We start from the raw sequence: 23820 nt of genomic DNA, 5'->3' as shown, positions 1-23820 counted from the left end.
CTTCTGAATTTGTCGTAGAAGACGCTGTTGCTGGAAATGGACCTCGAGACTTTACCTATTAACCTTCCATAGTGACATAGTGTATGGTTTGGGTCCAAAATGACCCTAATGAACAAGAAGCTTATCCCTCTCTTTTAAGCAAAAACCCATCAAAACTGCCAAAAGTATCAAAGTCACCCTACATCATGCCAAAGAGGATTTTTTTTTAATTTTTATAGCACCCTGAATACTCTCCTGATGATGTGCAATAAAATTATTCACAAATACTAAAGCCCATTTTGGTTCAATTAGCCTTATCCATGAGCTAGACGAAACTCATCCAGCTTACACGGTGATGAATACTCTAGTGAGCCAAAACAATAACAACTTCAAGTTTCCGCTTCCGCTACAAAATATGTGTGCGATGGTATGCTGTGTCTGTGTGGGTGTATGAACGTGTTGGTGACGGGTTATTTTCATCGCTATTCAAAGTCAAACATTACAGTCCCCACTTAACGTCATTGGAAAAATATAGCCCATAAAGCGTCGTTGATGGTTTCCTTCCAGCATCGTGCCTATCGCGATGATGGTGAAACGATTCTTCATACCCCTCCGTACTCCAGTTTATTCGTAGCTTTTCACAATCGACGATATCTTGAAGCCATCCTTCTAATTCCTTCCTTACTATATCGGAACACATCGGCATGTTGTAACCAACGTGTAACATGTGACGGTGTTGGTGAGTAAACAACAGAGGTCGTAAAAAATACCAAGCGTGTTGAATCTCACTATACCAGTCTGCTATTATAAAACGGTTGAGATCAGGATTAGACACTCACCAACGACGACAGTCGGTCCCCTGCTAGTGTATGGTCCAAAGAACCACACTATGAAGAACTTAGGCTGCTTCTTCTACTTTCTGCAGGAGAAGATGCCGAAGTAAACCATTCTATTACAATCAATGGTTCATTAATAAACTTCATTGACTCCAGTGAAGAGAATCGTCAGACAAAAGAGGCACAAAACAAGCAACAAAGGAGGCGCGACGATTACTCTTCATCCCAACTGGTAACAGATAATGACATGATCTCGAAAATTTTTGTTGCAGACAAAACGGAAGCTGAATTTGTTGCGTATTTTTCAACTCGTGAATAATCAATTATTACAAACCCATAATCGATCATTTTTGATGATACATCTTCAGCAGCGTTGCAGTGTTGACCGACTCGAAGTTACCGCCCTAAAATCACAATGCAAGGCTTTAAAATCTTTAAACTCGTGGTGCATGATCTTTATCCTTTTCTGTTCAAGTTGGGACAAACCTATGTCGCATTGGGTAGAATGTCGCAACAAATTCAGGTTGCGACATTGTCGTTATTGTTGCGCGATGGTTGAATTTTGATTCACTGATTGACTCTCATCGGAAAGAGGTGTTCTAATTAAAGTCCACGGTCTATAAAAAATTCGAAAATTTTGTCCCTATGTGCATAATTTTACGAGGGAAGAGGAATGTCAGGGATGAGTTTTAGGTGCCAAATGTAATAATTAATAATTAAGGACAAGCAACTTGTAATCCAAGTAACATCGAAAGCCGTTCAGTAAATGATTAAATATACGTTAGAAATTTAGTCGAGTCTAGAAACAGTATAACTTGAGGATGCTCTATATTTGCATGTCCTTTGCGGCACTTTGCCGATGTGGGTGGTGAAGTTTTCCCTGCAAAAGCTCACTCTTTCCTTTACGTATCCTCACATTCCCAGGGAAACGGCGCGGTATCAACTCAGCATCCCCCACTTGGAACAACTAGAAGAGAGAGATCACATTTTGCAAAGAGCGTGAGTGTCCTAGTGTTTGAGTTCCCTTCCTTTCGAAGGGTGTAGTGCAGACCGTAAGCAAAGCAGTGGGTAAACGTAAACAGCGGTCTTCGTGAGAAGGGTGACTCACGTTTCGTGATTTTGGGATGCTGAATGAAATCCTACTCACTGGCGTGCACATACATCTGTATACACAACACAGTGGTCCTGCCAGGGGGTGTGTGGGTGGCAAATGTAGCTTCGAAAGCTTCACTACCACTACAAGCATTTGCCAGCTGGTTGGTGGCATTTGACTATGGATAGCTAGTGTAGGAGTGGAAATGAGATTGGTTCTTGAAAATGGAAATTTGAAAGTAAGACGGAAACCAGAATCAAAGATTATCTTGCTCCTTGTGAGCAGCAAATTGAATACTAGTTCATGGGAATGTAGCAAAAAGCTCTAATAAAACCATTTCTTAAGGTGCACAGATCACTGCTATGAGAGTTCTTGTGCAACTCTCGAAGCAAAGTCTAGTCTTCACCTGCCTATTTACCAACAGAAAAATAAATGGAAAAGCATAACAACATCACCACATAAACTACGTACACCTTCACACTTCGCAAAAAAAATCTATAAGAATTTTCAGGAGAAAAATTATTTTGAGGCAGTAATAAACCAGGTAATTCTTCAGAATTTCGTCCAGCGGTTTTCTTCAAAAAATGATTACAGAAAAAGCATTTCTTGGGACTTTTACAAAAAAAAAATCTGCCAAGAACTACTTCGGAGATTTATCTGAGAAATCTTCAAGAATACTTCCATTGATTCCTTTAAGAAAATCTAGTTTCCTTCAGAATTTTCCCCAAAGTTTTCTAAAGATTACCCCATAAATTAATCTGGGAAATTTTTCACATAGCATGCCCTGTATTTTTTTCAATATAGCTCCACGATAATCCTCCAGGAATTCCTTTCGATAAGGCCATCCACAGCTTTCTTTAAGAAGTGCTTTTGAACATCTTTCATGGATCGCTTCAGAGTTTCTTTCGGAATTTTCGTTAGAGAATCCTTTGGAAATTTCTCCAAAATCCATCCAGAAAAGCTTCATGGAAGGTTTCTTTTAAAATATCCTTCATTGAATGTTTCAGGAATTCATACAAAAAATATTTTCGGAAATCATACACGGGTATCTTCAGAAATGCTTGCAGCGATTCTTCAAGAAAACTGAAGGCTTTTCCAGAAACTTTCCATGGATTTTTACCAAATGTTTCACAGAATCCTTCAGAAATTTAAAAAAAATGGTTTAGAAATTCTTCCAGGGATTCTTAAAAAAAGCAATTCCGCCGTAAAATCTGCCAAGGTTTGTTCCAGAAACTCCTCCGGCTTTTTTTTTCATTAATTCTTTCCGAGATTATCTATGATTTTTTCCAAGGGCTTCCTTCAGATAGTCCCAGATGAATTTCCCAAGAAATTTATCCATGAATCCTTTTAGATTGATTTCTCCATTTCAAATTACCTTAGAAAAACTTGTTTCGTTTCGTTTAAAAAATCATCGCTAATTTCATCAGCATTTTCTACAGGGATTTCCTTGGACAAATTCCTCTAGAAATTCCTTCAGGAGTTCATACAGAGATTTCTTCAGCATTTCCTTCGAATATTCCACTATGTATTATCCCAGAATTTATCTGGCATTCCATCTAAGGATCACTCCAATAGTTTCTTCATTGATACTTTAAGTCATTTTTTTTTCAAAAATATTTTCGAAGCATTTCTACGTATTTTTGTGTTAGAAATAACTAAACAAAATAGGGAATCTTTGCAGATGTTTATCAATGCATTTCGTCCACACATTTCTCCAGAAATACTTTAAGAAAAATCTTCAAGACCATAAAACTCTATGATTTTCCTATATTTTTTTTTTGCAAATCCCTCTAGAATGTTTTTCAGCAATTCTACCAAGAGTTTCCCGAAAACTGCCTCCTACGGTTCCTTCAAGAATTTCTCTGGTATTTCTTCTGATATGCGGAGGAAAGGCTTCCTAGGATTTCTACAGGGATTCTACGGAAAAAAATCCAGAAATTCCATCAGGGTTTCTCAAAGAAATTCCTGCTGGAATTCCTTATAAAATTCCTTTAAGACGTTAAGTTTATCTTCATATCTAAGTTTTAGGGATTTCTTCAGCAATATCTGCAAGATATTTTATTTAAAGTTCTTCCATGGAGTTATTCCAAAATGTCTATACAAATACTAGAAGGATCGCTTATAATTTTCAAGAAATCCCTGGATGATAGCTCCAAGAAATCCTTTGAAAAAAAATTGGAGAATACCCGAAAAGATACCTGAGAATACCTTAAGATACCTTCTTCTGGAAAAAAATCTTGAGATACTTTTGAAGAAACTCTGAAAGTAATTCCAAAGAAAAATACTAAAGAAAATACTTGATGGATTACTAGGAAAAAAAAACGTAGAGAATTTTCCGAAGGGATCTCTCAAAAATATCTGCAGAAATCGCAAACGAAAATACTGGTGGATTTTTTGAGGAAATCCTTCAATATGTTCCTGGAGAGACTTCTGTCGGAATTCTTGAAAGAAATGCTGAAGATACCTCTAAAAAGTTCTTAGAAAAAAATCTTATGCAATTTTTGAAGGGTTGCCGTGGTAGAATTCTTAAGAAAACCCCTGAATTTTTAATTGCATCTCTGAAATAGGACCTTGGAAAAACTGGAATACCCTCTGCATACAACAATTTCCTTAAAAAATCTTTGAAAGTGCTTATGTATAGATTCTGGAGTAGTTTCTACAACAATCGTTGAGAGAATCATTGAAAAAAAAATATTGTGGAAAAATCTTGATTACGTATAGGTATATAAGTACAAAGCAATGCTTGGAGGAATTCCTTAAAGAACTATTGGAGAAACTCCCAGAAGAATCTCTTGAGAAATTTAAGAGGAATTTCCTAATGAATGCCCGAGAAAAACCCTGAATACATGATATGAAACCTGTAGAAACCTCTAGAGACATTCAAGCTACAATTTATGAAAAGTTCCCGGAAAGTTTTCATAATTTCAATAGGAATTCCTAAAAGAATCTTCGAATCTTTGTGCAAAAACGTTTGGCTAGAAATTGACATTTTTTTCTGAAGGGATTCTGGAATATGAAGGAAAACGAGCATAAACTTATGTAGCATAAGGAATTTTCCTCGAAAAAGCTTTCTATAAGAATCCCAGGAGGAACTTCGAAAGGAAATTCTGAGAAAACCTGTGGAACAGTTTCAAGATGATTTTTTTGAGAAATTGCCTGAGAAACTGAATCTATGAAACTCCTGAAGGGATTTTTTTTTGACATATTAATTATAATTTTTGCGAACAAAAATATCCTTTCCGTGATTATTAAAAAAAACATGAAATTATAACGCATGGAGGCATTTTCCCAATATTTTTTCTTAATTTGGCGCGAGAGTGATGTCATTTCTTTGGGAGAATATGAAGATGGTGAAATCTTGAAACTTTTACTAACCAGCTCTGATTTTACTATGACAGCACTGCTTTGAGGAATGTCTGCAGCCTTCGGAACGACTGTAGACGATGTAAAAACAACTTTTCGCAAGTTTTTCTGGACAACATCGACGCTACACTATTTATTCAACAACAGATCTTTGGGAGAAGTTCGATGCACTTAACGAAAAATGTTGGTAAACATTCAAAATCAACGGTATCAATTGTTACCAATTGTTACCACATAGGTATTACTCAACTATCACCACAGGGTGAACACTTCGTCAAATTAGCATCTTCTGCTGTTATCAGCATTTTGTGAATTTATGAAGTAATCACTACAGGAATTCCAGGGGCAATTGGCTTCTTTAACGATGTTGCGATAATTCCATATTCTGAACCTGCATGCGAAACTGAGCCGAAATCAAATTTTTCATGAATTTTGGTGCCCGGGAACCAATTTAAAAATCAATTTGAAGTTTGTATGGGAGCGTTTTGTCGAATCACCCCTCGTCGCATTTTGTACTGGGTGGAGCTGTCAAACAGGTACCCAGCTGTCAAAAGGTGATTTCGAAAAATCACTTTGAAATTGATTTTAGGTACCAAAATAAAGGTGTCAGGCCATTCGGCCGAAGGTCATTAGGCCGAAGGTCATTAGGCCGAATGGTCATTAGGCCGAATGGTCATCAGGCCGAATGGTCATTGGGTCTTCTTCTTGCCGTTACGTCCCCACTGAGACAAAGCCTGCTTCTCAGCTTATTAACTGAGAGCTTCCTCTGCAAATGACCATTTTGCATGTGTGTATCGTGTGACAGGCACGAAGATACTTTATTGATGCTGAATCTACTGATATTTTACCCATGAATTTTTCCTTCTTTTAAATATAGGCTGTTCTTTCTAGTATCATTGCTGAAATAGTTTTTGGCGCTGAAACTGCTGATATTCAATTCATAAATTTTTCCTTCTTTAAAACATAGGCTATTCTTTCTAGTTCCATTGTTAAACTAGTTTTTGTCAAAAATTGTTGGAAAAGGTAAAAACAACGGCTAACTTTCAATTCGTCCTGATGACCATTCGGCCTAATGACCATTCGGCCTAATGACCATTCGGCCTAATGACCATTCGGCCTAATGACCTTCGGCCTAATGGCCTTCGGCCTAATGACTTTCGGCCTAATGACCCAGCATCCCAAAATAAAGTTCTAAAAATCTGAAAAAAATCATAGTGGCTCAGAAAAAGGTGCTCTTTCGTATAAAATCAGAAAATCGATACATTTTTCTTAATTTAAAAACCCAATTCTTGAAAGAACTCTCGAAGCAATCCCTGGATGAATTCCTGGAGAAATCTTTAGAGAAATTCCTGCAGGTATGCCTGGAGTAATTCCTGGAGATATTCTTAGAACAATTATGGGAGGAATCCCTGGGAAAGTTTCTGAAGAAATCTCTTGAGGAATTCGTAGACAAATTTCTGGAGGAATACTTGGAGGATTTTTTTGAGGAATTCCTGAAATAATTTCTGGAGGAATTCCTGATAGAATTTCTGAAGGTACCCCTGCATGAATTCATGGAGAAATCCCTGAAAAATTCCTAGAGTGAGCTTTGTGGCTGTACAGATAGGGGCGTCAGTCGTTTATCCGTTTCGTTGATCTCGGAGTGTGGGTTTGATTTCTGCTCCAGTCAGGGAAAACTTTTCGTCTAACGAAAAATTCTCAACTGGTCCACTGGTGTTGCTTGTGTTGTCCGTTGTCTCATGTTAGTGTTCGTTCAGTCTGTGCAGCCTCTGATTGAAGATGGTGTAGTATCTTAAAAATAAAATCCAGGTGGAACTGCTGGACAAATTTCTTGCTAATTCCCTGGAGAAATTGTTGGAGTTAACCTGGAGGAATTCCCTGGAGAAAACAACTCATTTGAGTTGCATAATGTTCATAATGCAACCCAAATGAGTTGCATTATGAACATTATGCATCTATTTTTTATTATGCAACTCATTTCAGTTGCATAATGAATCAGTTCGGACAAATTGCCCATTATGATACCAACATCAATCCTATGAAATGTGGAGTATTATATAATTTAAGGTCGTCAATATTAGGGGAAGGGTTATTAGAGCCCTTGGAAATTTGGCAGTTTGGGATCAAGTGCTACATCAACCAATGTCCATCATATCTCAATTGTGATAGGATATTTGATAAGCACTAAAGCAAACATGGGTCATGCCACAATATTCCTACACAATGGAAGCAGTGGTTTCAAAGCCTCTACCGATAAGAGATAAATCCTATAAAATGGATATTATGATACTGAATTGCAAAAAAAATATTTTTTATTATTTTGAACAATTAGTTACTTTTTTCAAGAGCTTCGAGGGCCGCATGTGTTGAGTTTGAGCACCATTGCTATAGAACAATATTTGAAGCAATCCCTGGCGGAGTTTCTAAAGAAATAACTGGATGCATTCCTACAGAAATTCCTGGAGGAATTCCTGGATAAATCCATGGAGGCATTCCTGAAAGAATTCCTGGATAACTGCCCCGGAGGAACCTCTGAAGGAATTCCGAAGGAAAATCTTGTAGAATTGGAGGAATCCCTTAATGAATTCCTGGAGGAATCTCTAGAGGAATTTGGAAGGAGTCATTTGAGAAATTCATGAAGAAATTCCTTGAGTAATTCCTAGCAGGATTCCCAGACAAATTTCTGGAGGAATTCCCAGAGAAAGATCTAGAGGAATTCCGAGGAAAATTTCTGGATGAATCATTGCAGGAATTCCTGGAGGAATATCTGGAAGAATCCGTAGCGGAATCCCTGAAGGAATTCCTGGTAAATAAGAGCTAGTTGAATTTCTGGAGGAATCTCCAAATGAATCTCTGGAGGAATATCTGGAGAAATCCCTGGAGGAGAAATTGCTGGAAGAAACCCAGGAAGAACTCCCGATGGAATCCCTGGAAAGTACCTGGTGGAATTCCTGAAGAAATTCCTGGAACGATTTCTGAAAGAATCCCTGGAGGATGTCCTGGAGAAATTCCTGAAGGAATTAATGTAAATCACGAAAATTTAATAATTAATGTAATACTTTCCGAAGGAATTTCTGGGGAAACTCTTGGAGGAATTCCTGAAGAAATACCTGGGGTAATTCCTGGAGGAATATCAGGAGGAACCCCTACTGGAACTTCAGGAAGAACTCCTGGAGAAACTCTTGGAGAAATGCCTGGAGGAATACCTGGAATAATTTCTAGATAAATTCGGAAAGAAATTCCAAAGGAATCCCTGGAGGATTTCCTGGAGAAATTGCCGTAGTAATATCTGAAGGAATTCCTGGAGGTATTACTGAATTCATTTCGGAGGAATTTCTGAAGGAATTCCTAGGATAATTCCTTATTGAATTCTTGAAAGTATTCCTGGAGGAATACCTGGGGGAATTCTTATAAAAATCCTCGGAGGAACTCTTGGAGGAATGTCTGGTGAAATGCCTGGAAGTACGCCTGAAGAAATTCCTGAAGGAATTCCTAAAGCAGTCTCTAGAGGATTTCCTAGAGCAATTCCTGCAGGAATCCCTGGAGAAATTCCTGGAGACATGTACGTAGAAATTTCTGGAGGATTCTCTTGAGAAATTCCTGAAGGAATCTGTAGAGAAATTCCTTGAGAAATCTCTAGAGGAATTCCTGGAGAAATCTCTAAATTCCATGAGGAATCCCTAGAGAAAATCCCTGGAAAAAATCCTGAAGGATTCCCTTGAAGAACAACTGGAGCCCTTTTAAAAGGAATCCTGAGAGTAAATTCGGAAGGAATTCCGGGATGAATTTCGGAAGGAATTCCGGGATGAATTCCTGGATCGCTAGAGGAATTCTTTGAAATATCTCTAGAGGAATAATTGAAGGAGTTTCTGGGGAAATTCTTAGAGAATCTCAAGATGAATTCCTAGAGGAGTTCCTAGACGAATCCCTGTAGGCATTTTGAGAGAAATCCCTGCAGAAATTTCCAGAGGAATCCTGGAAGAATTTCAGGAGGAATTTCTTGAGGAATCCCTTAACGAATTCCTGGAGGAATCCTAGGAAGAATTCCTGACGATATCCATAGAGGAAGTACAAAGAAATCGTTTAAATTCCTGAGAAAATCCAAAATCTGATATTCCTGAGGGATTCCTGAAAGCGTACGTTGAGGAACTCTTAGAGAAATCCCTGTAGTAGTTCCAGAAGGAATAGATAGAAGGAGGAGTTCCTGAAGAAACCCCAAGAGGAATCTCGCAAGCAATCCCAAGCAGAGTTCTTGGAGTCATTTTTAAAATAATCCCTGAAGTTGTTGCTGAAAGAAGCACAGAAGGAATTCCCGAGTGAATCCCTGGAGAAATTCTTGGAGCAACTTCTGAAGAAAACCCATGAGGAATCCCGGAAGCAATCCCATGAGGAATTCCTTAGGAAACCTCAGGAAAGCTTTCTTGGCGTATTCCAAGAAGAATTTCTGCAGGGATCCCTGGATAAAAATCTGAAGAAATCCATGTTTGCAGTGATTTGTGGGTGAATTATTGAAAATACTTGGATGGCCTCCTAGAGGATTTTTTGAACAAATGTTTTCAGCAATTCCTGGATTATTTTTGGATAATCTCTAGTAAAATTTTCTGAAAGAATTTATGGAAGACATTCCGCAGAAATTGTTCGAATAATTCCAGATGGAATTATTGGAGCAATATCGAGCGAAATTCTGGAAGGAATATGTGGAAAAATCCCTGAAGAAATCTCTGAAGCAATACATGCACAAATACCCTTAAAGATATCTGGAGAAATTCCTGCAGAAAACCTCGAAAAGAGCGCTGGAACAATCACTGGAGGAATCTCTAAAGATGTCCCAGGACGTTTGCCCGAAAAAAGGTCGGGTAAAATTCCTTCATGAATTCTTGAAGGAATTTGAAGAGGAACCCATGAAGGAATCACTGCATCAAGCTATGGAAAAAAAACCCTGGAGGAATTGTTCATACTCATATAGTTTACGAAATAAGGAACTAAAAATCCAAAACAGTATTTCGGGTGCCCATGCCGCTTAAAAGTCATCTCAAGTTAGGCCCCCATGGACCCTCTCCAGAAAAAAATCCTAGCTACGCCAATGACAATGTTCGCTATTTGTGTTCCTGAAGGCACAGTCTTTAATTTTAGTTTACGCATTCCTTAAGAAAAACGAATACAAAAGTAGATAATAAAACAGAACTAAAGCCCTCCTCACCTTCAAGACCTCCCATTATCTTACGCAATCATCATCGGGGTCGGCACCTTCGGCGACATTCGCCCTTTCCGCAGGTCAGAACCACAAACGGCACCCCCGCAGCGAAAATAACGATATAATGTACGGTCAATTTTGCCACCGCAAAGCATTCCGATCATTTCCGTTTCCCATTTAGCTATACTACAGCAGCCAAAAGGTAGTCATAAAGTGAGCATGTCATAAAAATCCTTGCGGAGCCGGAAATCCTCCAGTACCTGGTCCGTGGTAGGTACCGGATCAATAAAGCGTGGACCATGCTGCCACCAGTTCTTGGCTCTCGACCCCTCGACTCTGTAGGTGCACGTAACACCGATGTTGAGTTGGATCTGGGGCTGCTGCCGCTGCTGCTGCGGTAATTGGCATCCGATAAGCTCATTTTCCGACCAGGTGGCTTTTGGTTTTGGGACTTCCCATCCAGAGATTGTCTTCGCACCGTTCTGTCAGGTGGGGATAGCGGAGTGAAATGCCGCATTGAGGTGAAAAAACTTTTATTCTAGTCTAGTCTAGTCTAGTCTAGTCTAGTCTAGTCTAGTCTAGTCTAGTCTAGTCTAGTCTAGTCTAGTCTAGTCTAGTCTAGTCTAGTCTAGTCTAGTCTAGTCTAGTCTAGTCTAGTCTAGTCTAGTCTAGTCTAGTCTAGTCTAGTCTAGTCTAGTCTAGTCTAGTCTAGTCTAGTCTAGTCTAGTCTAGTCTAGTCTAGTCGAGTTTGCGAGTTATTTCTCATGAAGTTTTTGTTACAAGTTGATTCTTTCTTCAATTCATTCTTTACTGGACGCCTTTTATCCCACCCCTCCATTGCCATTTTGCGTTTTAGTGCACATAAGGTAAACGAGACCGAAATGAAAGAATAACATTTCCTTGGGAGGTCTGGCAGAGTGCAGAAGAACCAGTCCCATTGTGCTCGGAAACCACCTACTAGGTAGTGGTTGACTAAGACCTGTTTTTATTTCTTTCTTTTTCCCCGGCTCTCGGCTCACCCAATTCAATGTCAGCATCCTTTCTTGGGTTCAGTTCTTGTGCACCCAGCCCAGTCAGCCCACACAGGAAATGGTTCACGGACGGTTGTAGGTTGGTAGGTCCCACCAAGGCGGATAGCACAAGATGGGATGTCAGAAACTTGTCGAGAAGTCAAGTCCTTGCATCCAGCGACAATACGGGAAAACTTACCTCCGGATCGTGGCATTGTGGCAGCCATTGTTAGTGCGTTTTGTGTTGCGCAAGTTACGTGAAACTAGCTGGCAGGAGTTGATTCCGTTTCTTGATGTGATTTTTTTTTCCTCCTTTTAAAATTTGAATGAACTTCGGAGACTTGTTCTCCAAAGCTGTTCTAACTATCGACTAGTGCAGGAACGATGATGACAACTTTACGGTGAACACTGGGAATCTGGAAAGAAGAGAAGGAAAATAAGTTAGCATCTTCAATCTTGTTAGCGGATATGTACTGACAGGATTTGCACATTCAGAGGAAGCACTGGTTAATCTTTGTATCCTGTGTGGCATATTTCCCGAGAGCTCGTAACAAAAAGAAACACAGCATCTGCATTAAATGCTGAAAGTACTGGAGACAGCAACAGGAGCAGGGCAATCGTAACAACCTTTAAAACATAGAAAACTTTTTATATTCTTCACATCTTGTTCTTATGAAAATTCGGAGATTATTTAATATGAATAAAGTAGATTCTGTTAACGCTAATTATCATTGCTCAAGCTATTCATTAGAAAAGTTATTTTCGTTTTTTCTTCCGTTTTCCCTCCATCCACATCCCCAAAGTGGGGCAGTTACTCTTGCAATCAGCTGAATATTAATTCGCGCAAGGTGACACCCCCGTGGGAAGTGATGAAAAATGGTTCGTTGAGTTTTTTCCCAGTGTGGATCAGCAGAAGAAAATCCAAAGATTGTGTTTGCCAGACGAAAAAAATAGCAGGAAATGAACTACCAATGGATGGTTTCCGCTGGCAACTCTCTGGAGACGCAAGTGCCGTAAACTAATGACAATCGTTTATGGTAGTAAAGAAGCTTAACGAAGGTTGGGGGAAGTCTTAATAGTTTTGTTTGTTTTTCTTTGTTCCTCCAGTTCCAATAAAATGGAGACTAATAGTCCAATCCAATCCAATGCATCAACAATATTCGAAGCCGGGAAGCTGAGGAAAACGATTGTTTCTGAAAGAAGCCAGTCATAAATTTGTTGTACTTCGTGTCACCATTTCGACCACAGGTATAGATCAGCAAAGTGATACTTTATGCCCTAGTAGCAAAAAGAGATTTTGGTATCTAAAAAATTAAAAATTGAAGAGTTGACAAACGCCATTCAGAGTAGGAGAATATGTTTTAATTGTAACTTCTTTCAATAAAATTTACCAGTTTGAATGTCCGTAGTGCATTATAAAATTGATGGTGGATCCATTTAAATTTTATTTACCAATAGGACACGATCGGTGAATTACTAGATTTGTAGTAATGAGCTGAATTTTTGTATGGTGAGAAGGTGAATTCTCCGTTTCTGCAAGGAAATCGTGCAAAAAGCGTGGGTATTATGGTTCCTTGCCTAATTTGATGCTGTTTGAGCAAAACTTTGGGTAACAGTGTTGTTGTTTTCTCCATTTCTTGCAACATAAACAACATAGTAATCCAAAGTTTTGCTCAAACAGCATCAATTTAGGCAAGAAATTATAATACCCACGCTATTTGCACCATTTCATTGCAGAAACGGAGAATTGACCTTCTCACCATACTAAAATTCAGCTCATTACTACAATTCTAGTACTACACCGAACGTGCCTCATTGAAGATGATGTGTGCGTGCAATAGTACACAGAACACCTAGATGATGTGTAGAAGTATGTTATAATTGAACGAGATACCAATAAAAAAAGATAGTGGACCCATGAAAAAAGAAAAGACATATTATTCATCCAAACCCAAACCCATCCATCCAAAAAGTTTGTTGATAATAGTTGCAAAAGATTTTTTAACTGCCCAATCCTTAAGGAGGAACGATGAGTCTGTGTGAAAGGAAAGTGATTGAAGAAACAGAGTCGAGCACATGAGATGATCCTTGACCTTCTTCCTCCCGGGTCTCCTGCTTTTTGATATTTTTTTCTCATCACCTTTCATCATTGGTTCTTCCTAGCCTTATGTACGTCTTGCCATGGATTTTTATAACTTTGCTCAAACCTTTTCTATCGGATTTCACTAAGGATTCTTCCTGAGATTTCTAAAAGTATTCTTCTAAGGATTCCTTTCGAGATTCATTCAGAAATTCTCCTCGGGATTTATTCATGTGATTTCTCATGTGATCTCTTTAGAGGTTTCTTCTTGGGACTCGTCCATGATTTTCCGGCATTTTTTCCAGGATTCCTTTCGGAACTCCTACATTGATCCTTCCCGGATTTCCTATATATGTTTCACCTGGCTTTCCAACACGGATTATAAAAAGAATTCTTCCAGGTTTTTTTTCTGGAATACCGTTAGGAATTCCTGCTGGGAATTTTTCAATGATTTCTTTCAGGATTCCTGGATTCCTTCCAGGGATTCGTTCAGAAATTTCTCCCGTGATTGATACTTCCTGAGTTTCATCCAGGAATTTAACCCAGTATTTCTTCGGGCTTGCTTCCGAGATTATTTTATTAACTATTTCATGGAATTTCAGATATTTCTTTAGAGACTCCTTCTGCGACTCTCGGGGTTTCCTCCAGAGATTTCTTCTGGTGCACTTACATCAATTCTTCTTCAGATTCCTGCTATGATTTCTACAGGGTTTATCCTGGTGTTTGTTGCAGCATTGTTCCAGAGATTTCTCCTAAGATTCTTTCAGGGATTCGTCCAGGTTATTAACCCATAGGCTACGGGACTTACAACAAAATTTCAAACCTTTGGCAAAGAGGCAAACATCGATATTTTTCAATGCAATTCTTAGGTTTACTTTATTATTAGTTGTGGTTTCAATTACGCTGGGAGCCTCAAAATTGGAGCCAAGTCTTCTTCTTCTTTATGGCTCGACGTCCACACTGAGACTTGGCCTACCTCGCTTCAACTTAGTTGTTCTTTTGAGCACTTTCACAGTTATTAATTGAAGGGCTTTCTTTGCCTGCCATTGCATGAATTTGTACATTGTGAGGCAAGTACAATGATACACTTTGCCCAGGGAGTCGAGAAAATTTTCCCGACCGGAACGGGAATCGAACCCCTCCGTCTCCGGATTGGCGATCCATAGCCTTAGCCACTAGACTAACTGGAGCCAAGTAGACAGTTTTATTCAGGAGGACGTCTAGGTCACGATGGGTAAAAATTGCATAACCTTCCGTTTAGCAAGACCCCATTTGTTAGAACTCATATAACTTCATCTGAAAAGTGTCCTGCATTACAGAAGGACCCGCATTAAACGTCTAAAGGTAGGCGAAAAAGCGAATAAAACCAGCGTGGCTGATTGTCACAATTGACTAAAAAAAAAATGGGACATTCTTATTTTATTCGATTTGTGGATCATTTTGGGAAAAAGTGCTTTTTCAGTTCTGGAAAAAAATGTTATTCTCAATTGAGCCTTAAGACTTGACTTAAGACAAAAAAAAACTACTACTAGCGTGCTTTAAAATATTTTACAAGCGCACAGAAATTAGACTCAAACATAAAAATATTTTGGAGGCCTTGAGAAAGTCCTACACTACTTATATACTTTTTAACCCCCTGGCCTGTCATAATATACAATACAAGCCCATCTATACCAAACACTGTATGTGACATCCAGGGATGCCAGATGACTTTTTGAAAAATCTGTATCACATTTTTGAAAAATCTGTATCCCATACAAAATTTGGGAGAAAAATCTGTATCCCATTCAAAAATAAAACGGCCTCTCTAGCTAAAAAATCTGTATTTCATATAACACGAAATCTGTACGCATGCTCAAAAATCTGTATAATACAGATGAATCTGTATACAGTATCGGACAATAAAAATGCACCAAAGCCGTTTTCCCATACAAGCTAGTCAACTTTAGATTACCATATCTCAATTACTTCTAAACCGATTGTTTTCATTTTTCAGTGACGAACTACAAAACATTCCAATTTTCAAAAACTATTGAAAAAGTTCAGTAATAACTATTGTTACAAAAGTTACAGATAGGTTGAATTTTGACAATAAAAATGCACCAAGACAAAAAATTGTATAGCAAAAAATGTTGAAGTCAAATCATGTTGGTTTGTTCAGCAAACTTATTCGTCATCACACAAGAAACATATTTGCCGAAGACACCATAATGATATAACGTAACCATTTTTTGCTATAACATTTTTTGCCTTGGTGCATTTTTATTGTCAAAATTCAACCTATCTGTAACTTTTGTAACAATAGTTATCACTGAACTTTTTCAACAGTTTTTGAAAATTGGAATGTTTTGTAGTTTGTCACAGAAAAATTAAAAAAATCGGTTTAGAAGTAACTGAGATATGGTAATCTAAAGTTGACTAGTTTGTATGGGAAAACGGCTTTGGTGCATTTTTATTGTCCGATACTGTATATGGCATCCCTGGTGACATCGTAAGCAAAAAGGAGATTTTCACATAAGGCGCTGAATTTCGTTAAAGACTACTTGTATCACTCACCTTTGGAGATGATTTGTGAAAAAATACCCCGACTTTTTACGTTTCTAAAATGATCAATGTATGAGCTGCTATGGGAACAGCGAACTTCCCCTTCGATTTTCTCCATTCGTTAATTTGGTTAGATACGTTGTTTGGTAAAATATGGCTTGAATAATATATAGAACTAACCACTTTCAGATGAAGTTATTTGAATTCCTTTCAGAATTACTGTATACCGGGCATTCTTGAAGATATTCCTTCCAAGATTCATTAAGGATTCCATCTAGTACAATGATACATATTGCCCATTTTACTGGCATATTACCAGGTTTGCTGGTATGTCTGAAACATACTGGAAAAACTTGTAATTAGAAGGCACGAAATGTTGCTAATTGACAAATTGAGAGATGAAATTTGTGAAAAAAATCGCGTTCTGGTGGGATTCGAACCCACGACTCCGTATTCGCTAGACCGGCGCTTTAACCAACTAAGCCACAGAACAGGTAATGGTTCTGCGGAATAGAAAGCCAAACTGACTCCGAAGCCGCACCTTGAACACTCCTATTTCACAAACTCATCTCTCTTTTCGGCTTAGATGCCAATCCACAACACACTCCTGTTTGTGCCCACTAACGACAAGTGCGAGCGAATTATTTATATGAAGCCGAGACTTACTCTCGCACTCCGCCGCATACCTAGCCACCAGGCAGTTTGTTTTGCTGGTGTCTAATTAGTATGCGTCGAGAGCTCGGCACGGTCGGACGCTCTTACGACCGAACTGCGCCATGTGACGCAATCAAGAGTACAATGATACATATTGCCCATTTTACTGGCATATTACCAGGTTTGCTGGTATGTCTGAAACATACTGGAAAAACTTGTAATTTCTAGTATGTTTCAGACATACCAGCAAACCTGGTAATATGCCAGTAAAATGGGCAATATGTATCATTGTACTCTTGCTTGCGTCACATGGCGCAGTTCGGTCGTCCGAGCGTCCGACCGTGCCGAGCTCTCGACGCATACTAATTAGACACCAGCAAAACAAACTGCCTGGTGGCTAGGTATGCGGAGTGCGAGAGTAAGTCTCGGCTTCATATAAATAATTCGCTCGCACTTGTCGTTAGTGGGCACAAACAGGAGTGTGTTGTGGATTGGCATCTAAGCCGAAAAGAGAGATGAGTTTGTGAAATAGGAGTGTTCACGGTGCGGCTTCGAAGTCAGTTTGGCTTTCTATTCCGCAGAACCATTACCTGTTCTGTGGCTTAGTTGGTTAAAGCGCCGGTCTAGCGAATACGGAGTCATGGGTTCGAATCCCACCAGAACGCGATTTTTTTCACAAATTTCATCTCTCAATTTGTCAATTAGCAACATTTCGTGCCTTCTAATTACAAGTTTTTCCAGTAAGATTCCATCTAGGTTCTTGAATTCGAGTCTGTTTTGGTTCGTCGTTGCATCGCGTCGTCGTTCTGTGTGTGTGCTTTTAGAGGAAAAAACTAGTTTTCGTGCGAGTCGGTCGTGTGATGCCAGCAACGGATGACATTTCAGTCTGGCTTGGTTCGTCGTTGCATCGCGTCGTCGTTCTGTGTGTGTGTGCTTTAAGAGGAAAAAACTAGTTTTCGTGCGAGTCGTTCGTGTGATGCCAGCAGCGGATGACATTTCAGTCTGTTTTGGTTCGTCGTTGCATCGCGTCGTCGTTCTGTGTGTGTGCTTTCAGAGGAAAAAACTAGTTTTCGTGCGAGTCGTTCGTGTGATGCCAGCAGCGGATGACATTTCAGTCTGTTTTGGTTCGTCGTTGCATCGCGTCGTCGTTCTGTGTGTGTGCTCTTAGAGGAAAAAACTAGTTTTCGTGCGAGTCGGTCGTGTGATGCCAGCAGCGGATGACATTTCAGTCTGTTTTGGTTCGTCGTTGCATCGCGTCGTCGTTCTGTGTGTGTGCTCTTAGAGGAAAAAACTAGTTTTCGTGCGAGTCGGTCGTGTGATGCCAGCAGCGGATGACATTTCAGTCTGTTTTGGTTCATCGTTGCATCGCGTCGTCGTTCTGTGTGTGTGCTTTAAGAGGAAAAAACTAGTTTTCGTGCGAGTCGTTCGTGTGATGCCAGCAGCGGATGACATTTCAGTCTGTTTTGGTTCGTCGTTGCATCGCGTCGTCGTTCTGTGTGTGTGCTCTTGGAGGAAAAAACTAGTTTTCGTGCGAGTCGGTCGTGTGATGCCAGCAGCGGATGACATTTCAGTCTGTTTTGGTTCGTCGTTGCATCGCGTCGTCGTTCTGTGTGTGTGCTCTTAGAGGAAAAAACTAGTTTTCGTGCGAGTCGGTCGTGTGATGCCAGCAGCGGATGACATTTCAGTCTGTTTTGGTTCGTCGTTGCATCGCGTCGTCGTTCTGTGTGTGTGCTCTTGGAGGAAAAAACTAGTTTTCGTGCGAGTCGGTCGTGTGATGCCAGCAGCGGATGACATTTCAGTCTGGCTTGGTTCGTCGTTGCATCGCGTCGTCGTTCTGTGTGTGTGTGCTTTAAGAGGAAAAAACTAGTTTTCGTGCGAGTCGTTCGTGTGATGCCAGCAGCGGATGACATTTCAGTCTGTTTTGGTTCGTCGTTGCATCGCGTCGTCGTTCTGTGTGTGTGCTCTTAGAGGAAAAAACTAGTTTTCGTGCGAGTCGGTCGTGTGATGCCAGCAGCGGATGACATTTCAGTCTGTTTTGGTTCATCGTTGCATCGCGTCGTCGTTCTGTGTGTGTGCTTTAAGAGGAAAAAACTAGTTTTCGTGCGAGTCGTTCGTGTGATGCCAGCAGCGGATGACATTTCAGTCTGTTTTGGTTCGTCGTTGCATCGCGTCGTCGTTCTGTGTGTGTGCTCTTGGAGGAAAAAACTAGTTTTCGTGCGAGTCGGTCGTGTGATGCCAGCAGCGGATGACATTTCAGTCTGTTTTGGTTCGTCGTTGCATCGCGTCGTCGTTCTGTGTGTGTGCTCTTAGAGGAAAAAACTAGTTTTCGTGCGAGTCGGTCGTGTGATGCCAGCAGCGGATGACATTTCAGTCTGTTTTGGTTCGTCGTTGCATCGCGTCGTCGTCCTGTGTGTGTGCTTTCAGAGGAAAAAACTAGTTTTCGTGCGAGTCGTTCGTGTGATGCCAGCAGCGGATGACATTTCAGTCTGTTTTGGTTCGTCGTTGCATCGCGTCGTCGTTCTGTGTGTGTGCTCTTAGAGGAAAAAACTAGTTTTCGTGCGAGTCGGTCGTGTGATGCCAGCAGCGGATGACATTTCAGTCTGGCTTGGTTCGTCGTTGCATCGCGTTGTCGTCTTGCGTGCGTGTTCGTCTTCGTACGGGGCGGTTAAGGGCGGACGGGACGGTCGAGAAAATATCCGCCATTGCTCTGTTGCTACTAAGATGGTAATCTCAGATTCTACTTCATATTTTGCAACAAAAACCTATCATTGTGTATGCTCACTTGCAGTGCATATGCTGATTGGTTTTCAGCATCTTCAGTGCGATAGGTCTCGAGATTACCATCTTCAAAATCGCGAGGCAAATTGTTAGAAAGAGAGGCAAGATAGGAAAAATAACACGGCGTCCCGTTTCACCTTAAGTGTGTTTTTGGAGGCAAAGTGGAAGTGTCTCTTTTTTCATTCGGATCGGCCGCGTCGTCGTCGACAATTTGAATGTGCACATCGTCGTACCCGTGTGTTGTTGTAGCGGTTCAGTGTGATTTCGAGGCCAGTTTGTGGAAGATGCTGCAGCACATACGCACTGGACACTTCGAAGGATGTTTATTGGTGAGCTCATTCCATTTTATCACAATAATTAATGCTATAGGATGTATAAAATTCTGCACTGGGTTTTGTGTATTTATCTAACAAATATTGAAAAGTTCGTCACGTCATGTGTCGGCGCTAGTTCCAAATGCACATTTAGTTGGTAATAAATATTTTTCTTTCATTTTTTGCATGTACACAATAATTTGAATGGTTCGTCATCTTCGGTGTCGACATTTGTAATATCTTAGCCCAAATGAATAAATGTTTTGACTCAAATAAACGTTGCATGAATTTCTGGAAAAAAAGAGAGGGTCGGTAAAAGATAGACGGCGAACCATGCGGTAAGATCTTTCTGATTTATTTATCCCGTGTTATTTTGTTAATACTTGTGAATCGATCGCGTTCAGCATTTTCTCGCGCGGAAACGCAATCTACAGATGCGTCGGTGTTTAGCATTGTGTACTCCTTAGTTGCGAATGAATAACTTATGTAGAGTGAGTTGTGCCTCAACAATAGATCGCGTTCGTCGTCCAAGGTTTAGAAGGGTATTTCTTCGCGAGTGCATTATTAATCGCGAATCAAAACATTACATTCGTTTATCACGTCGAAATCCTCAACACATCTCCATTTCCTCTGTCCAAACTCCTAGTGATTTCTCGTAGTAACGCAGAGAATTCCTCGGTTATTGGCCTAAGCGAGAATCACGTCATCATTTCCTTCCCTATCCTCAATTGACCTGCATTCGGACGCGGCCGGCGCTGGTATTGCTTATTGAAAAGTATTGGGATTGCAGCATTTACACAATGAAGAGAAAGCTAATCCCAAGCATCATCTGTTGGTTCTTTGTGTAAATGCAGTTGTCCTTGCAATAACAGAGGAGCAACCGCGGGCGGTCAATCATGCTCATCATGCTCATGCTGCTCATAAGATTCCATCTAGGTTCTTGAATTCCTTCAGTGATTTTCCAGCGTTTACTTCATTTCCTTTGGTGATTTCTCCCAGGATTTATTCAGGAATTTCTTTCAGAAAATCCTTCCGGAATGATTTCTCTAATAACACAAGTTTACAAAATAAAACGAAAGTCGTGAACTTCTGTCAACGACCAAAATTTTTGAAGCACAATTTAGTGCTGATTTCGAAACCGACCTTCAAAAAACTTTAAGTAGAACAGTTTTTCAGTTTTAGCTCAATATCGAGTTTTACAACTTTTCAAAATATGTAATTTACTAAAATTTAAATATATTGCGTTTTGTTCAACCAATTTTAAATCTTTTTTCATCAATTGAAAGCTGAATACAATACCATTCGATCATCTGAATACAGGTTTTGCGTCAGATTGATGAAATTCAAGATATTGGCGAGTTTCAGGGACGATCTTCTTAAATTTTAGCAAAATTCCCAAAATTTTTTGAAAAAATGTATTTTTTTCAATAAGAAAAAAACCAACTTAAAAATTCTTTCTCGATGTTTTTTTGACATATCATATATAGGCAAGTTACAGTAAAAATTTCAGCTTAATCGAAGCATTAATTACGGAGAATGAGATGTTTGAAGTGAGCAACTTTGCTTAAAAATAGAACATAAATCGATTTCAAATCATCAACCTTGTATGGAAAGTCGAAAAAAATTCCGCTCTACTGTAATTTTTTTCTTTCGCGTTTTCGAACTCAGGGCATGATTCTACACCAAAAATGATCATCAGCTTACCGAGTTCAAAAATGCTGTAAACTAGTGTAATCCTTCAGGATTCTTGCAGGGGCTTTACTTTTGAATCTTTCAGCGATTACTTCAGGATTCGTCCATAGATTGCTCCCGACAATTTCTCCTGGATTCTTTCAGGGGTTCCTTCCATGAATCATTCCGGGACTTCGTTTGAAATTTCTCCCTTGATTTCTTCTAATATTGCTCCAAGAATTGTTTCCCGGGATTTTTCCTGAGACTGGATTCCTCCTAATGATTTTCACCGGGATTCATGTTAGGATTATTTTATTGGGAAAATATGGTATAAGGGTCTGGAAAATGTAAAAAAATATCAAAAAGCTTTCGTCATTAATAAGTTTTCTGGACCGAATGTAATTGTAACCCAGACACGCTTAGCATGGTCTCACTGAGAAAAAAAGTTTGGATTTTATCAAACAAAAGCGAGAGCGAAAGAGAAAAAATAAATTTCGAGGATAGACAAACATTTATTTGGTGGGCCATTATGCAATAAGACATGTCTCGTTTTCTATTCTTTTTGAGCAGTTATCATCTCTTTTATCTGACCTAGATGTTAAAATTTTTTTGGTGGGAAAAATATAGTTTTGCTTTTCTCGTACACCAAAGTGTACTGAAAGGCCATATGTTCACTCGAAAAACGAATTTTCGAGAGGAAGCTTGGAGGGTCAAGTCACATATACCAATCAAATCAGGTCGACGAATTGAGATGATGTCTGTATGTGTGTATGTATGTATGTCTGTGCGCACAAACAGTTCACTCACTTTTAAGCACTTCTCATTGGCCGATTTTTTTGGATTACAGCACGAATCCAACCGGAATTTTACCACATTGTTTGCTGTAGAAAATGGTTCGGATCGGTTAAGGCGTTCCGGAGTTATGGCCATTTCAGTGATCCGGACCAGCACCGGTAGAACTGGCCGTATATAAAACAAAACCAAGCCCCATCATACGATACATCAAACTGCGGCGATTTTTGACCTTAAGCATGGGTGACGAATTTTGTGTGGAAATCAACACTGGAGACCACAAATTCCCCGATGTCAGCCCAAAAATCAAGATGGCAGACTAACATTTAAGATGGCAGCTCCAAATTCAAGATGGCGGCTGTTAATAAAGTTTTAGGCCCTAAATCCATGCAATACGGGTATATTTGGTATGGGGAAGAAGTCTGAACCAAGGTCTGGACTCCAAAAATTGCGACCACATTATCGAAGATGGTGTGTCCAAATCCCAGATGGCGGCTGTTTAATGGAGGTTTAGGCTCTTAAATCATGAAATATTAAGTATATTTGGTATGAGGAAGATGTCTGGAAACCAAAAATGACGAGCGGAATATCCAAGATGGCCGTCTAAATCCAATATAGCGCCTGAACATTCAAGATGGTCGTTGTTTAATGGAGATTAAGGCTCTACAACCATGCAATATGGGTATATTCGGTATGGAAAAGATGTCCGAAGTTTAAAAATGGCAAACAGAATATTAGAGATGATGGCTTTAAATCCAAGATGGCGGCTCCAAATTCAAGATGGCGTCTGTGTAATGGTGTTTTAAGTCCTAAAATCATTCAATATGGGTGGGTATATTCGGCATAGGGAAGAAGTCTGGATTCCAAAAATGGCGTGCGGAATATCCAAGATAGCGATCTAAAATCCAAGATGGCGGTACCAAATTTATGATGGCAGTTGTTTAGTGGAAATTTAGGTTCTAAGGTCATGCAATATGGGTTTATATAGTTTAAATAATATGTCCGGAGTCCAAAAAGGGTGGCCAGAATATACAAGATGATGATCTAAAATTTAAGATGGTGACGAATGAAAATGCGATATTTATCAACATGTCGCTTGAGTTTGGTCGAAATGGGTTTTCGTAGGCACGAAAAAGGCGCCATCACCGCTAGGTGGATTACCCAGTCAACCAGTCATCGTATAAGGTATAGGATGTTAGAGTGGGGGCGATATGCGTACATTTTACATGCGCCTAAATGGAGGTATGCACGCATATGGCCTCCATTTTATCATCTTATGCAACATCTTATACGATGACTGGTTGTCTGGGTAGTTAGGGTTTTTATTGCAATTGTCGATCTATTTGAGGGAGTTCTAACAAACAGTCGGATTTTTTTACGCGGGGGATACGTACCGCGTAAAAAAACAGTTCAAAATTCAAAAAAAAAAAACCGAGTAAAAAAAGTCTCACCATTTCTCGACGAATCATGCAAAAATAAGACGATGATTTTTTTTTGTATGGAGTTTTCATT

The 23820-nt window shown here is 39.6% G+C and overlaps 1 protein-coding gene and 1 long non-coding RNA gene across 8 annotated transcripts in view; one reads left to right on the top strand and one right to left on the bottom strand.

The window, feature by feature from the left end:
* LOC109409200 (uncharacterized) overlaps positions 1-11908 on the bottom strand; it is a 504613-nt gene extending 492705 nt beyond the window's left edge. For all 7 annotated transcript variants that reach the window (XM_062849689.1, XM_062849690.1, XM_062849691.1 and 4 more), the window contains exon 1: positions 11675-11908. In XM_062849689.1, the coding sequence (XP_062705673.1) occupies positions 11675-11702 (28 nt within the window). In that variant the 5' untranslated portion in view covers positions 11703-11908. The remainder of the gene's footprint in view (positions 1-11674) is intronic.
* The window catches only part of LOC134287603 (uncharacterized), a 197170-nt gene that overhangs the window by 1284 nt on the left and 172066 nt on the right, over positions 1-23820 (top strand). The window lies entirely within an intron of this gene.

This window comes from Aedes albopictus, chromosome 2 (genome assembly GCF_035046485.1).
Source record: "Aedes albopictus strain Foshan chromosome 2, AalbF5, whole genome shotgun sequence".
Classification (NCBI taxonomy): Eukaryota; Metazoa; Arthropoda; class Insecta; order Diptera; family Culicidae; genus Aedes; species Aedes albopictus.
The sequence above is the reverse complement of the archived record's forward strand: the minus strand, read 5'-3'. Positions and strand labels throughout refer to the sequence as shown.